General features: G+C 39.5%; 2 protein-coding genes across 4 annotated transcripts in view; one reads left to right on the forward strand and one right to left on the reverse strand.

The window, feature by feature from the left end:
- LOC146562381 (multiple C2 and transmembrane domain-containing protein 1-like) overlaps nucleotides 1-13,352 on the forward strand; it is a 148,125-nt gene that overhangs the window by 7,675 nt on the left and 127,098 nt on the right. The window lies entirely within an intron of this gene.
- On the reverse strand, nucleotides 3,652-4,952 carry LOC146562382 (uncharacterized). Its single transcript, XM_085294099.1, has 3 exons — nucleotides 4,923-4,952; nucleotides 4,734-4,788; nucleotides 3,652-4,588 (listed from the first exon to the last, which is right to left on the reverse strand). The coding sequence occupies exons 2-3, from the start codon at nucleotides 4,778-4,780 to the stop codon at nucleotides 3,706-3,708; spliced, it is 930 nt and encodes a 309-aa protein (XP_085150225.1). The 5' UTR covers nucleotides 4,781-4,788; nucleotides 4,923-4,952; the 3' UTR covers nucleotides 3,652-3,705.

Below are 13,352 nucleotides of genomic sequence, written 5' to 3' on the forward strand. Positions count from 1 at the left end.
CTGATGTACACTGTTCCAAAAAATAGTAATGTCAAATGATTTTACTGTGTATTTTACAGATGTGTACTGTTTTTCTAGAATAGCATTACATTTACATAAGTAGACTGTGATCTGACACGTCAAATGTAAAATAACATAACATCACTGTAAATGTAATAAAACACAATTTACTTGTTTGTTAAATATATTTTGTTGTACATATGCATATTTAGATCGTAAAAATACATCCAGAAATGTCTCCCATCATGCCTTGGGGCATGTGCTGCTGTTTAGATGTTCTTGTTTTATTGTTTATGGTTACGTTACGTTTAACTGTTATCTTGAATGTTGTGTTTACGCCGTGGTGCAGCATCACTGACAGTTGTTGTTTTGTAGAGAGAGTGCTGTACCATGAGTGACTTCTGTTGTGCTGTTGTTGAACCTTGAGGCACATTGTAGCACCGGCAAGTGTACTAGCTTGGGGTTAAATAACAAGCTCAATCTCTCTCTGTGAGCTTCTTTGTTAAGATTTCTCTGCATACCACAATGTAAAACATTGCATGGACACGCTGTGCTAATTATATATTTTGAAAAAGAAATGTAGAGGTAGGAATTGCAATTAATATAAATAACATGACGCTAAGCATCGGCCAATGAATGTGAACTAATACAACATAATTGTCATGATTATTAAATGTATCTGTCTGTACATATGCATATTTAGATTGTTAAAATACATTCACAAATGTATCATGATTTCACAAATATCTGTCCGTTATTTGAAAGATTGAACTGTTGAATTCAAATGTAATGCAATGGGAAAGTATATAACATGATCCCTATAAGCTTGTGTTACATCACATAAGTATTATTGTCGTTGCTAGTTAGGCCATTCGTGGCTCAAGAGTTGGCAGTTCGCCTTGTGATCAGAAGGTTGTCGGTTCGCGCCCCGGCTTGGACGCTCTCCGTCGTTGTGTCCGTGGTCAAGACTCTTCACCTACCGCCTACTAGTGATAGCCAAAGGGGCCAATAGTGCAATATGGCAGCCTCGTCTCTGTCAGTCTGTCCCAGGGCATGCAATCAATTATTACGTAAACCAACTGTTAACTGTATATTTCTGTACATTTACGTATTATGATTCATATTTCCACATTCAGTGACCTTGTTTATAGGTAATTTCATTGTTTGATCGCGTAAAAATGTTCCTAATTTAATGTCTAAAAGCACTTGGAAAAGGCAGAATCCCATGTCAAATTAGCGCAACAAACTCTATTTTCATTACTGAAAATAACCGTATTTTTATGGGACAGTTATTTTCTGTTATTTCACGGTCGTACTTTGGCGCCCCAGCTGCCGGAATATTACCGTTGTTTTAGGATGTTTTTTTTAACAGTGTAGAGTTTAACTTGAAAGGGAGTTTTTCCTCCCCACTTTTGCCAAGTGTTTGCTCCTGGGGGATCATCTGATTGTTGGGGGTTTCTTTCTAATATTGCAATGACTGAGTTTTAGCCTAAGATAAAAACACACGACAGAACAATATCACTTTTGTGAATGTGATCAAACATTTGACTTGGCAGACTTCTATGCGATCCTATTTTCCTACATGGCACATGTAGGTCAAACATAGCAAGTAAGAAAACGTGAAAATTCCTTTATTAACATAAGTAAGCAGATTAAAGTTAACTCAGCTCAAGCTCTGGGGTTTCCATCCCAACATGGAACAGACGTGACCGCTGCTGTCCTGAAACATTGGTGTGGAAGGATGCATCTCATAGTGGCTGGGCAGAGATATTCTTTTCACATGAGGGCCTGTTAAAGAATCCAGGAGGTCGGATGTTGCTGTTGATGATGATGTTTCCTGAAAATGACTGGAGGCAACTGAAAGCTTGCCAGCAGTTGTTATGCACACATACAGTGATGCCACTCTAACAGTGACACCAAGATATAATTTGTTATACAGAGATGGTGACATCATTTTTTGTTGAAATCCTACTGAAAGCATTTACACACGTAGGTTTAAAATAAACAAATATTTAGCAAATGGGATATGAATTGTAGATTTATGTTTGTCTAGCTCTTAACACTCACTGAGACAATTAGTGCATTTAATAGCCACCCAGTCACTACATGCTTACATCCTAATTATGGTTTGGCAATGTTATAAAAAGTAGGAAGGAAAATAAGCGATTACTTGAGTGGTTTTCTGCTAAGATTTGAAAACTTTTTTCCTCCCACAAACAGCTGTACATACTGTAGCTAATATCTACTTTTTGCTTGAATTTTACCGCATTAGATACATTTTGACTTTGATTTTTTGAGTCAAAATTCCCTGTGGGTATGTTTGTATTTAAGGCCCTGACTGCATCATTTTGCTGAGCTTGCGTCTAAAGGTTGCTGGACCTTGGAAGTGACTTAGTGCCACCTACTGGTACAAAACTGACATGGCCCCCCAGAGAGAAAAGAGGAAACTAACAGCATGCGAACAGCAAGGCTTCTTGGCTCAGTGAATGCACGTGATCATAAGCAATTCATTATACTGAAAACCTACCAGTCCTCACTACAGTCCGTACTCTCCAGACAGTATAAGTACCGTATCCTTTTAAAGCAAATAAGGGATCTGTATCGCACTTCTATGTTTTCTGAAGCAGCTGGGATGCTATCAGATTGATTTAAACATTTTCCCTTGATTAATATTCTTCTTAGATATTGGAAAACACTTGAATTTCAAGAGAACTCCTCTCACTCTGTGAAATATCGACTGCTAACTTGAAATTTCTTATTTAAAAACAGAGAAGGCAGTAGGATGTGAATAAGAGGTAATAAAGAGGGCAATAACTGACTTAAAGTAAGCCAAGAGCCACACACTGAGCAACTAACTTTAAAAAATAGCTCAGTTAAAATCCATACACTTGGTAGATGTAATAAACTGTAGTGCAGAAAGTCTTAAAACACACAGAAACACACACACACACACACAAAACCTTTCTTTTAAGGTAGATGTTTTTTCTACTACTGCTGCTATGGCTTTCTGATTTATTCCTTTTGTGACTGTTTTACTGATCTAAACTATAATACCACTGGAGTGCACACCTACGTCACTAAACAAACATTTTAAGGTAATATATGATAATATATTGTAAGGTAATATATGGGATACTTTAAGTTATTTTCTGTTGTTTTGTGCTTGTGTGACTGTATCTAACATATAAGTATGAATTTAAACTGTCATGAAACTTTCTCATTTAGCCTAAAAAGAAAAACTGGGGCCATCCTATCCTATGTTATATCTGCAAATCTGCAGCTCAAATTTATCCACTGGATGAATGCATTCTTGTTCATCACAGAAAAGTTTGTTTACACGTATCAGTAAAGACCACTTTGTTTCAATCAAGTTAAATCGCAGTACAGACTTATTGCAGTCATTTGGCCAGAGATTCATTTACATAACGTTGCCTTTTATTGATTCAGTGAGAGGTTGTTTAGTTTTCCTTTCAGGGTGTCGGATGTCAGATAAAGGTTATCTGTAGGCAGGCACTTTGCCTTTATGTGGCCTAAAAGGTCACCAGAAAGGTTTACCCTCATTTTTTCAGCACTTACCAACTTGTAAATCAAGCTAATGTGCTCTGCAACTCAAAAGTCAATCGAAGCTGGAGACTATAATCGTAATGCACAAGTTAGTTTATTGTATGCTCAGTTTTTATCAGTTATTTTTTTGTTTTTTGTTTTTCATGAGCTTCCATCTTCATTTTCAAACTTCTTCCACTTATGCGATGCATGAGAGCTAAAGACATCACTGATATATGTCTTAAATCTCTTCATAGTGTCACCCCTTTTCAAGTTTTGATCCTTTTTTTTCTCTGGTACACCAGATGCTGCCGTTCCCTGTTTTTCCATATTGTTTTGACTTTTAACTGGCTTTTTTTTGTGGCTGTATCCTTTCATTTCCTGCTTGTCCAACCATTCCTTCCACTGGTTGTCCATCATCAAAGCCTCTCTTACACTATCATCCTCACTCTCATGGCTGAATTCACTGGAAATGAAGCTTTGCGTAGTGCAGAAGTGATTAGCGGCGCTGTCCCAGATAGGAGTGACATCTGAGGAAGAGCTCTGATTTTTCTGTTGCTTGCATGTACCTGAGTCTGGCTTCCCTTGTACATCTTTGGAGATGTTTCTGTTAATTGTTGAGTCAGTGTCACTGGAATCACTGGTCAATGAAATCTTTAAGGATTCCTCTTTCGGGCTTTTTCTCAATATGAACATGCTGTTTGTGTCATTGTGTGTTTCAGAAAAGGCTAATGTTTTTAGTATCTCCCCATCTTCGTAGTCTTCGTCAGTGTTTTCGAATCCTCCCGCCATTTCCCTTTGCCACCTTGACGCCAATCTCAGGTCCGAGCCCAGCTTGCTGCAGCACAATGGTGTCTTGTCTGTTTCTTCTAACAATAGTTCTCTCAGCTGTTCCTGAAGCTCAGCTGCCATCTCCTCTCTCAGGGCCTGATTCATGAGAGAAAACTCTCTACGCAGTTCTGCAGTTTGCTTCTCCACTTGTCTTTTTACCATCGTGCTGATCCACGTCATGCAGAACCTCCTGTCAGCTGCTGATGGATTTCTCCTAACGACCAGTAATGAAAACAAAAAGTCGATGACTAAAAACAGAGATTCAATGCTACATTTTTGAATTGGTTATATAAAGTAATTATTTAGCTCTTTCTTGCAAATATGATTTTGGCTGAAAAAAGATACAAAAAAAAAAGTACCTGAGTTTAGAGAAACTGAAGCGTGTGTTTCTTGAAGATTTCGCCATCCCAAATTCTGTAAGGGAAAACAAGTGAGGGCTTTATTTGTTGGCATTGAATGCCAATGCCATTATTTTTATTCTACACCAAACTGTAGAATACTAGCGATGCATAAATATTTCCATTGAATAAAGCATAACTTACACTTACCTCTGCAGTTGACCTTTCTTCAGAAATATCTATTTTTCTTTTGTATACATTTGAAATTGACAGATCTTAGAAACGTGTTCTTTAGCATTTTTGGCAGTTGTCACGAACCTAGAAAAATAACAATAAAAATTACAAATGTCCTTTGTTAAAGCGCAGGCTGTTCTATTATACGTATAATTTTATCTTCAAAAATAATACTAATACATAATATTAATCTATTAATTAATACTGGTGTTTTACTTTTTCTTTGGTTAAATATATAGTTTCTTTGTTTCTTATTGAAATCAGGACAATAACAGCATAGATCTAACTCTGGAATACAATGTCTAGACTTAATATGATAGGGATTGTCCATTTCTGCCAGTCTTTTGTCACTATGGGACAAATTGTGTAAATTGTTTCCCATTAGCGACCAGCCTGCCGTTCTATGCTGTGCCAGAATCTCCAGCACCAACAGGTGGCTGCTATTTCTAAGTCATGATTATGACCACAGCCCACAGTTACTAAAAAAGGCTTTCAGTACCACAGCAATACTTTTCATCTCATTTTACTCTTTGTTTCCTGACCCTTTGGTCAAGCTCTACTTTGCCATCTCATTAGTCTGTATATGTATACACTATATCACAGATGTTAAGGATTGTTGCTTATTTGTAAATTTGTATAAAAAAGAAGCATGACAGTTTCAGGCCCTCAGTGTGAGACACTGGCATCCACAATAGTGCCAATTCAGTGTCCTCACATTAGCGTGCCGCATGCCATTTATGAGCTTAGAGCATTCTTGTACCCATTTATATACACAACTGCTGCTGACACGCTGACTGAGGGGCAGCACAAATACCCTGGCACACATCTTCAAATAGTCGCACACAGATCCGCTCTCATGAACTTTTGTGAGCTGTGCTGCTGTGGGAGACTTTAGACCGTTTGCTCGTTCTTTCATCCATGAGCTCCACAAAATCAGGGGTGAGTTCAGTGCATTAATGCAATACTAGGACTCCTTCTCTATCGTTTATTTTTAGCTTGTCCAGATGAAGGGCTGATGAGTTTTGTGCCATTGTGAGTCGCAAGAGTTGTTTTTGGTCCTAGAGTATTGGTGAAACTTGCCCTCAATGAGGTCTTCACACGAAAAGTGCTCGAGGGTATGGTTACATTTTTGTTTTTTTGTAAGAGCGATGTCCGCAACTTAAAGGAATTTTGTAGTTTGACATTTCGCTAAATACAATCTTTTTTTTTTTTTTTTTTTTTTTAAATGACATCAGAAACAGCAGTATGCGACATTACGTGATGGCAGAGCTTCAGTTCATCCTTTGTCATTTTTTTTTTTTTTTTTTTTTTTTTTTTTTCTCTAAATGACATCAGAAACAGCAGTATGCGACATTACGTGATGGCAGAGCTTCAGTTCATCCTTTGTCATTTTTTTTTTTTTTTTTTAATAAATAGGACAGGGGGAATGAATGAGAGAAAGAGGGGGAGAGAAAGAAAGAAAACCAAAGGGGAGAAGAGACGGTGAGAAGGGGGGGGAAGAGAGAGAGAAAAAAAAAAAAAAGAACTCCTGGGTCACCTGTATGGAGAAGAAAAAAAAAAAACAAACAACAAAAAAAACAAACAGAGGAGACAGCAAACAACAAAGAGCAACATAATAATAGAGAAAACAAAGCACCATCACAATAAACTAGCTAGTCATAGATATCAATATTTACTAAATAATAAACGATATTGTGCAGTACGCAAGATAGACAGCGCACAGTGTGCTTTGAGGCAGCAGCCAAGAAAGCTTTAGTCCGCGTCTGTGAATACCCATGTGTGCATACCTGTGTGGATCAGCATGCTTGCATTCCAAAGGTTTCTCCATGTAATGATCTGCTAGGGAGTGTGGGGGGGCCACAGCCCCGTCCTCCAGGGTGTGAAGTGGGTATGGAGGAGATCAAAACTCCAGACATCCAGAGGCCCCCAGAATACAAGAGACCATGGAAGACCAACAGAGGGGCAGCCGCGCCACTGTCCCAGTAAGAGCTGAGGAGAGTCCCAGATGAGGGCTCGCCCAGCAGCCGCGGAGCAGAAGTCAGGGGGAGTTGCAGTGACGCGCCCGTGAGCTCCGCCGGCCCCCAGCTGTGCCTGAGTGACCGAGCCCCAGGCCGAGAGGCCGGGGGCACCCCACCTCCAAAGGGGCCCGAGCGAGCCCCAGGCCTCAGGCCCCGACAAGCGGCCGCCAAGGAGTGAGCCGGTGTGTACCCGGACGCCCACCCCCAGATACAAAGAACCACCAACACACCGACACCTGAGGGAGTCCGCCACCGGCAGGGGAAGTTGTGGTGGGTGGAGATAGGCCTCCAAACCTTGGAGGGCCTGAGGTGTCCCCAGAGAGGTGGCGTCTGATACCCAACCTGACATATAGACACAGACATACGGGCACACACAGACACAAACATCCATTCCCACCCTCATGCTCTCATATGCACTCACTCCACACTCAACCAACGTGGAGACAGACATAAAGAGACGCTGTACACACAATCACACTCCCCAAGCGTACTCTACAAACCGGGTCTAGGTACCCTTGCCCCTGGAGGGGGGAATTGCACCCAGACCCAGGTGGTGTTACCCTTTTCCCTGCGGTGGGGAGAGGCAGACCACCCCGACTCCGCAGCAGCAGGGAGGCCCCACACCCCAGACCGCAGTCGGACGGCCAACTCCTCCTACTAGCCCTCCCGCTCCAGCAGGCCGCAGAGAATGGGGGTGGGAGAAGACTCGCTAAATACAATCTGTGGTTCACTGGTTTCAAATTACACACCTGAGAGCCTCTAACTGAGGTTCATGTGGATGGATGTTTATTATTGATCAGCTTTGCCCTAATATCATGACTCAGCATGAATGAAGCATCCATCGCCACTCAGCTTAGTGATCTTTATCCTTGCGTATAAGTCGCACATCCTTACAAAGATGGACGCATCAAGATGGGTTGGCGTCTGCCTTCATTATGCCGTACAGCATAAACCGAGCTCTTTTGCGTGTGTTCACTCAACAGATGATGCTGTTTATGCGCAGAATCTAATGCTGTTGGGTTCTGCCTTATAATATAGGCAGGCTGCAAAAAGAAAACAGCATACGATCAGGCCAAGTTCATCCATAGAAGTGAATTCATATGGAAATAAATGAAAGGTTTCCCGATGAAAGTGCAGAATACACACACAAACATTTATATTCGATAGAAAAGAAATTCATCAAAAAAACAACAACACCATAGTGTATGAATCAGTGCAGTGACAAGATAGATGTACTTGGCAGAAATCTCTGTGATAATTTACTGTGTGTAGATTCAGAGAGTGAGAGAGGAAGTCTTTTTGTTTTTTCCTAACAGTGCTACTGAAGTGTCAATCACAGTGTGTAAATTGGGAATGTTACTTTCCAGCCATCAGCCATCTGTTCATCTCCTTCTCTCTGCCTTTTTTATCTGCTTGAAATCTCTCCTGATGATCAAACTCATCTGCAAACCAATACATGAGCAGGACACACCATTAGTTTAAAGGAGGAAATTTACCCGGCATATCTATCTATGAACCCACAAAATCTTAATTTATCTCATATTTTGGGATTGCTTTCACGCTGACTGCACTGACTATACTAACAGACAGTGATAGTGTAGCCTTCTGTGAAGTCACTGCAGAGCCAGTGTAAACTGCATTTTGGATAAATAATGTCCTGACCCTGGCGCATGGACAGTTTTCATCAGGAATGTTCATGAATAAGCATTTTTTTATTAATTGAACGAGAATTCCTAAGTATTATAAGAAAGCTTTCTAAGGGGCCAGTTACTGGTTATAATAGAACCATGTGGCTGTATGAGTGTGCATGTGGGTGTTGTTACAATGAAGGAGGATGAATCACTGGCTGAAACTTGCAAGGTTTGCTACTACAGTACCTCAGGTCTGGAGTGTGGGCTTCTTTCCAGGTCTGGAGTGTGGGCTGCTGTGATGACACACTGTGTGGGGGAACAATCCCAGGTTGTACGAGGAATAGCCCGTCCCATCCCCCCCAAAATTAAAATAGCTTTTGCGCTATATCCTGCATTTCCTGCTATATAACTGTTTGCATGTATTTGTGGTTAATGTGTGGGCTTGAGCTGCATCACAATGTGATATACAGTTATTACATCAGGAAATCCCCCAAGTATGTTCCATAATACTGGAAAGAAACTGGGAATATTTTGGGTGTGCTATTTCCAGGACATGAAAGGATTTTTTTTTTTTTTATCACAGTGGGGAACGCAGGCAACTGAGAACATTTACAACCTAAAGGGGAAAAATACGGTCTTCATAGTAGAAGAAAATGTCTTTTCTAGGCTGCTAGCTATATACCCACTGAACCACTAGATGACAATTTGATAATATTTGATAATATTTGTTTAGTTCTGTTTAGTTCGTGTTTTATTTTCGTGCGGTTTAGTTGCTCATGTCAGTGCTTTATGTGAAAGGGTTATATAGAATAGAATAGAATTCAACTTTATTGTCATTGCACATGCACAGGTACAGGGCAACGAAATGCAGTTTGCATCCATCCAGAAGTGCTTTAGTGATATAGATATATTACAATATATATTAGCAATAATATAGATATGTAAGTATATTACAGAAATGGGTCTATTATGGTATGTTATAATGTACACGGTATGAAGTATGTTGTGAATATTCTATAACTATAAGTATGCAGGCTGTAGTGAGTACAAGCTATGTACAGGATATGGACAGGATATAAATATGAAAAACTATACAGAATATGAAATAAATAACTTGAAATAAATATGCCAGCTATAGTAACAGTAGCTCATGGATGGGTGGTGTGGCGGGGTCTGCGATGGTGCTGCAGGTGAGACGGACGCACCTGCGCGGCATCTGCTATCACGCCAACTTAAAAGGCTTTGCTCAGTCTGAGTTGTGGTTGTTGTTGGTGATGTGTGCGGCCGGCAGTGGTAGAGCTGTGGCCGTTCGTGTATGTTTAACAGCAACTGTGAAATAAAGCATGCTGAAGAGCATTGAAATGTCCTGGTCTGCTGCGCCCCCCCATTCTGGGTTTTGGCACCACTGTAAATGACCTGGATGTACAAAGCTCAGTCACGATGTATCTGCAGAAACTAGAAATCACCCAAAGGGAACAGAATGTTTCAGAGTGAAACATGAACAAAGAGTTCAGCAAGACATAAAATCTATTATTTGCCATGAAATTCCTTCATGGACTACCTCAATTAAATTTAGGATTCTTTTTGGAAATCTGTGAAAATTTTTTTTCCATTATTTCCATTTGTATTGTGAACTGGTACAGACAGTCCCTAAAGTCACAGACAGATTCAAAATTGCAGACAGCTCATCTGCTCGCACCATTTAACTTTTTTTAAAAGTTGTTTTTAAAGGTTCACTATGTAACGTTCAACAAAATGTTTGTTAGCGATGACACCGGAGGCCTTTATGTGAATTTTAGCATGTTGCCTCACGCTGCTGCCTGTGAAACATCAGGCAACTGCATAAAAACACATGGAAACAATGAGGGACAGTATTGCTGAGATAGTTTTGATAATATAGAGAAAGAAAATGCAAGATTACCTTTTGAGTTTGGGAGGAGACTTTGTTTTTCAAAGTCATTCTGTAGTTTGGATCATGTAATGCCAAGCCAACTTCACTGCTCTTTGTTCTGCCTTCTTTTGCTTCTAATGTCAAGGTTTATTTAATGTATCGGATTGTGTGTGTAATACTGCATGAGAGGAATATGCGACAGTGACTGAATGATGCAAGTATAGCTTAGATTTTTAGGAAGAGATGAAGAAAGGAATTGTAATTATAAGCTATTTTATATTACATGATAGAATCAATTGAGCTAAGTACAGTGTTAGGTTCTGTGTCCACAGGCAGTGTATGAAACCAAATTCATTTTCAGGTCTTCTTGAATACTGATCACATTTATTGACAGCCAGGAGCAGTTTCTTCTCAGCCATTGTTGACAATGCTGAGGATGGGCATCCCACCACTTCTTGATTTTGATTGTTGGACTGGTGCCCCCCATGACCCAAACCCAGATAAGTGGTAGAAGATTGATGGATGAAAGCTTTTCCTTAATGGAGTCTTTGCACCAAGGATTCTGAGCACGTCAGAGCTAAGCTTTACATGAATTGTACAAAACAAATGAAAACACATTGCCTGTTCAAACACATGATTTTAGCATTAAAACGGGCATCTCTAATCAAAATATGCTAAATTTGTAAGTTCAGAAAACATATCTATTTTATGGCAGTTTTATTTTAATGGTGAGAGAGACAGAATATCAACCAAACAAAAAAAAAAAGATATTAAATATTTGTTATGAATTGATTTATGTGTCGTTGAGTGAAATAAGTATTTGATCCCCTACAGCTTTTTCCAGCACAGCAATGACGCTAAAAATACCAAAGAGGCAATAAAGGAATACTTAAAGAAGAAGCACGTCATGGAGTGGCCTAAACAGTCTCCAGACCTCAATCCTGTAGAAAGTCTGTGGAAGAAGCTGAAGCTTTGAGTTGCCAAGTGGCAACCAAGAAACCTAAACCATTTACTGAGTTTCTGTAAAGAGGAGTGGGCCAAAAGAGTACAAACCTGGCGATCAACCACAAGAAACATCTCACTGCTCTGCTTGCCAACACAGATTTCTCCAACAAGTACTAAGTCATGTTTTGCTTGGGGATCAAATACTATTCATAACATGTGTTTTTTTTTATTCTGGATTTTTGAGATGATATTCTGTCTCTCTCCATTAAAATGAACTTACCATAAAAATTAGAGACTGTTCATTTATTTGCAAACTTACAAATTCAGCAGAGGATCAAATAATTATTTCCCCCACTGTACATAAGCTGAATTAATCAGACTATTTGAAAAATGCATTATAATGTTGACTAAATTAAACAATTTTGCCAAGAGCAAAGAGCTTTCATTATATTACACTGTATTTTTAATTGTAACTCTAACACTAATGTTTTAGTGCCTAAACATGTGACACAGTATTGTGTATTTATTGTGTGTATATAATCAGTAACACAATTTCAAATGATGTGATTTCATTAGAGTAGGAAATAAAGCGATTTAACCACTTATCCCTTGGGCGGGAATATATCGTGCCCGGCCAGGCTCCCAGTGTGATAACCTCCTTTGTTGGCAGCCTCAGGGGCTACTCAACTTAGCTTGCTAGACTATGCCCTTTGTAAGGTTACTGCCCTTCCTGTGTCGTGACTTAAATCTCTCTCTCTCTTTCTCCCAACCTGATTTTCATATGCTGGATTTCCCCCTTGGATTTAATTTCGTTTTGAAACCTCTGCCTTATGTCCTTGTACTGTTACCTTCATTTGCATTTTTTTTTCTGCTTCTACCCTCAAGCAGCCTGTTTTATTATTTCTACTTTGTTTCTCTTTCTATCATCTTGCTCTGTGTTGGTACTGAAGATATTTTTGACTAATTAAATCTGTTTTTTAGCATCACTAATAATATCTGTCTCCTGGGCTTATGTCATCACATCTATTGCAAGCTAATTACTCCTCCTGGATGTAATGAACCCTAACCCAAGTTTATGATCTCATCATAAGTTCACTGTGTTTTGCTACTTTCCTCTGTAGCAACATTTTTGATTCACCCATCAGTTGTTTGTTCTGTATATACATAAAAAAATGCTCATCATAGTTTCTTAATGTGATGTAATGACAGCTCAAAAAGTTATCAAGGCGCCGTTAAGGAAACCAGCTAGTGGGAGGGATATACCGTGCCATAAATCTATATTAGTTGTGATTATTTTAATTTTTTTAATTTGGAAACAGACCACCTTATAGCCATCAATCCCAGGAAAAGGTACAGCTGTATGACTGACTGCATAGATTTACACTAGCACTGTGGAAATCAGTGTCAGGTGAGAAAAGTTGTTTTTTGTGTGCCATAGTTGAAATCTGTACAATTAAAAACAAATAAGTGTCATAGATAATAACTTTTGAAGGGACTTTGATGAAGATGTACACATGCAGCATGACAGCATGGTCTCAGCGGTCAGCACTCTGTTACCTCACAGAGAGGAGGTTCTGGTTCAAGCACTTCTGTTTGTAGTTTGTAGTTCTCACCATGCTTCCACATGCATGCCAAGTTGATGCTGCCTATGTGGTCCCAGGACACACTTGCACAAGAGGTTGTTGCTGTCAAAGATTTTCACTTTCTGATTTCACAGAGCCTGCTTTGATTCTAAAAGGTTAGCAAACACAGGGACAAATCTTGTATCTGAGAAATGATAGTACAAAATAAAGTAGACTGGAAAGGCAGAAAGAACTGATTAAAAGTGAGAACAATCAAAAGCAAAAGCTGGGAAAACAATTGTGTGTGTTATACTAAACATCTGAGATATCGTAATCGTACACAGCGTGGCGGTGGTTGG

This window comes from Mchenga conophoros, linkage group LG12, assembly GCF_057382185.1.
Source record: "Mchenga conophoros isolate Kocher_MC1m ecotype Shallow Benthic linkage group LG12, M_conophoros_male_GT1.1, whole genome shotgun sequence".
NCBI lineage: Eukaryota > Metazoa > Chordata > Actinopteri > Cichliformes > Cichlidae > Mchenga > Mchenga conophoros.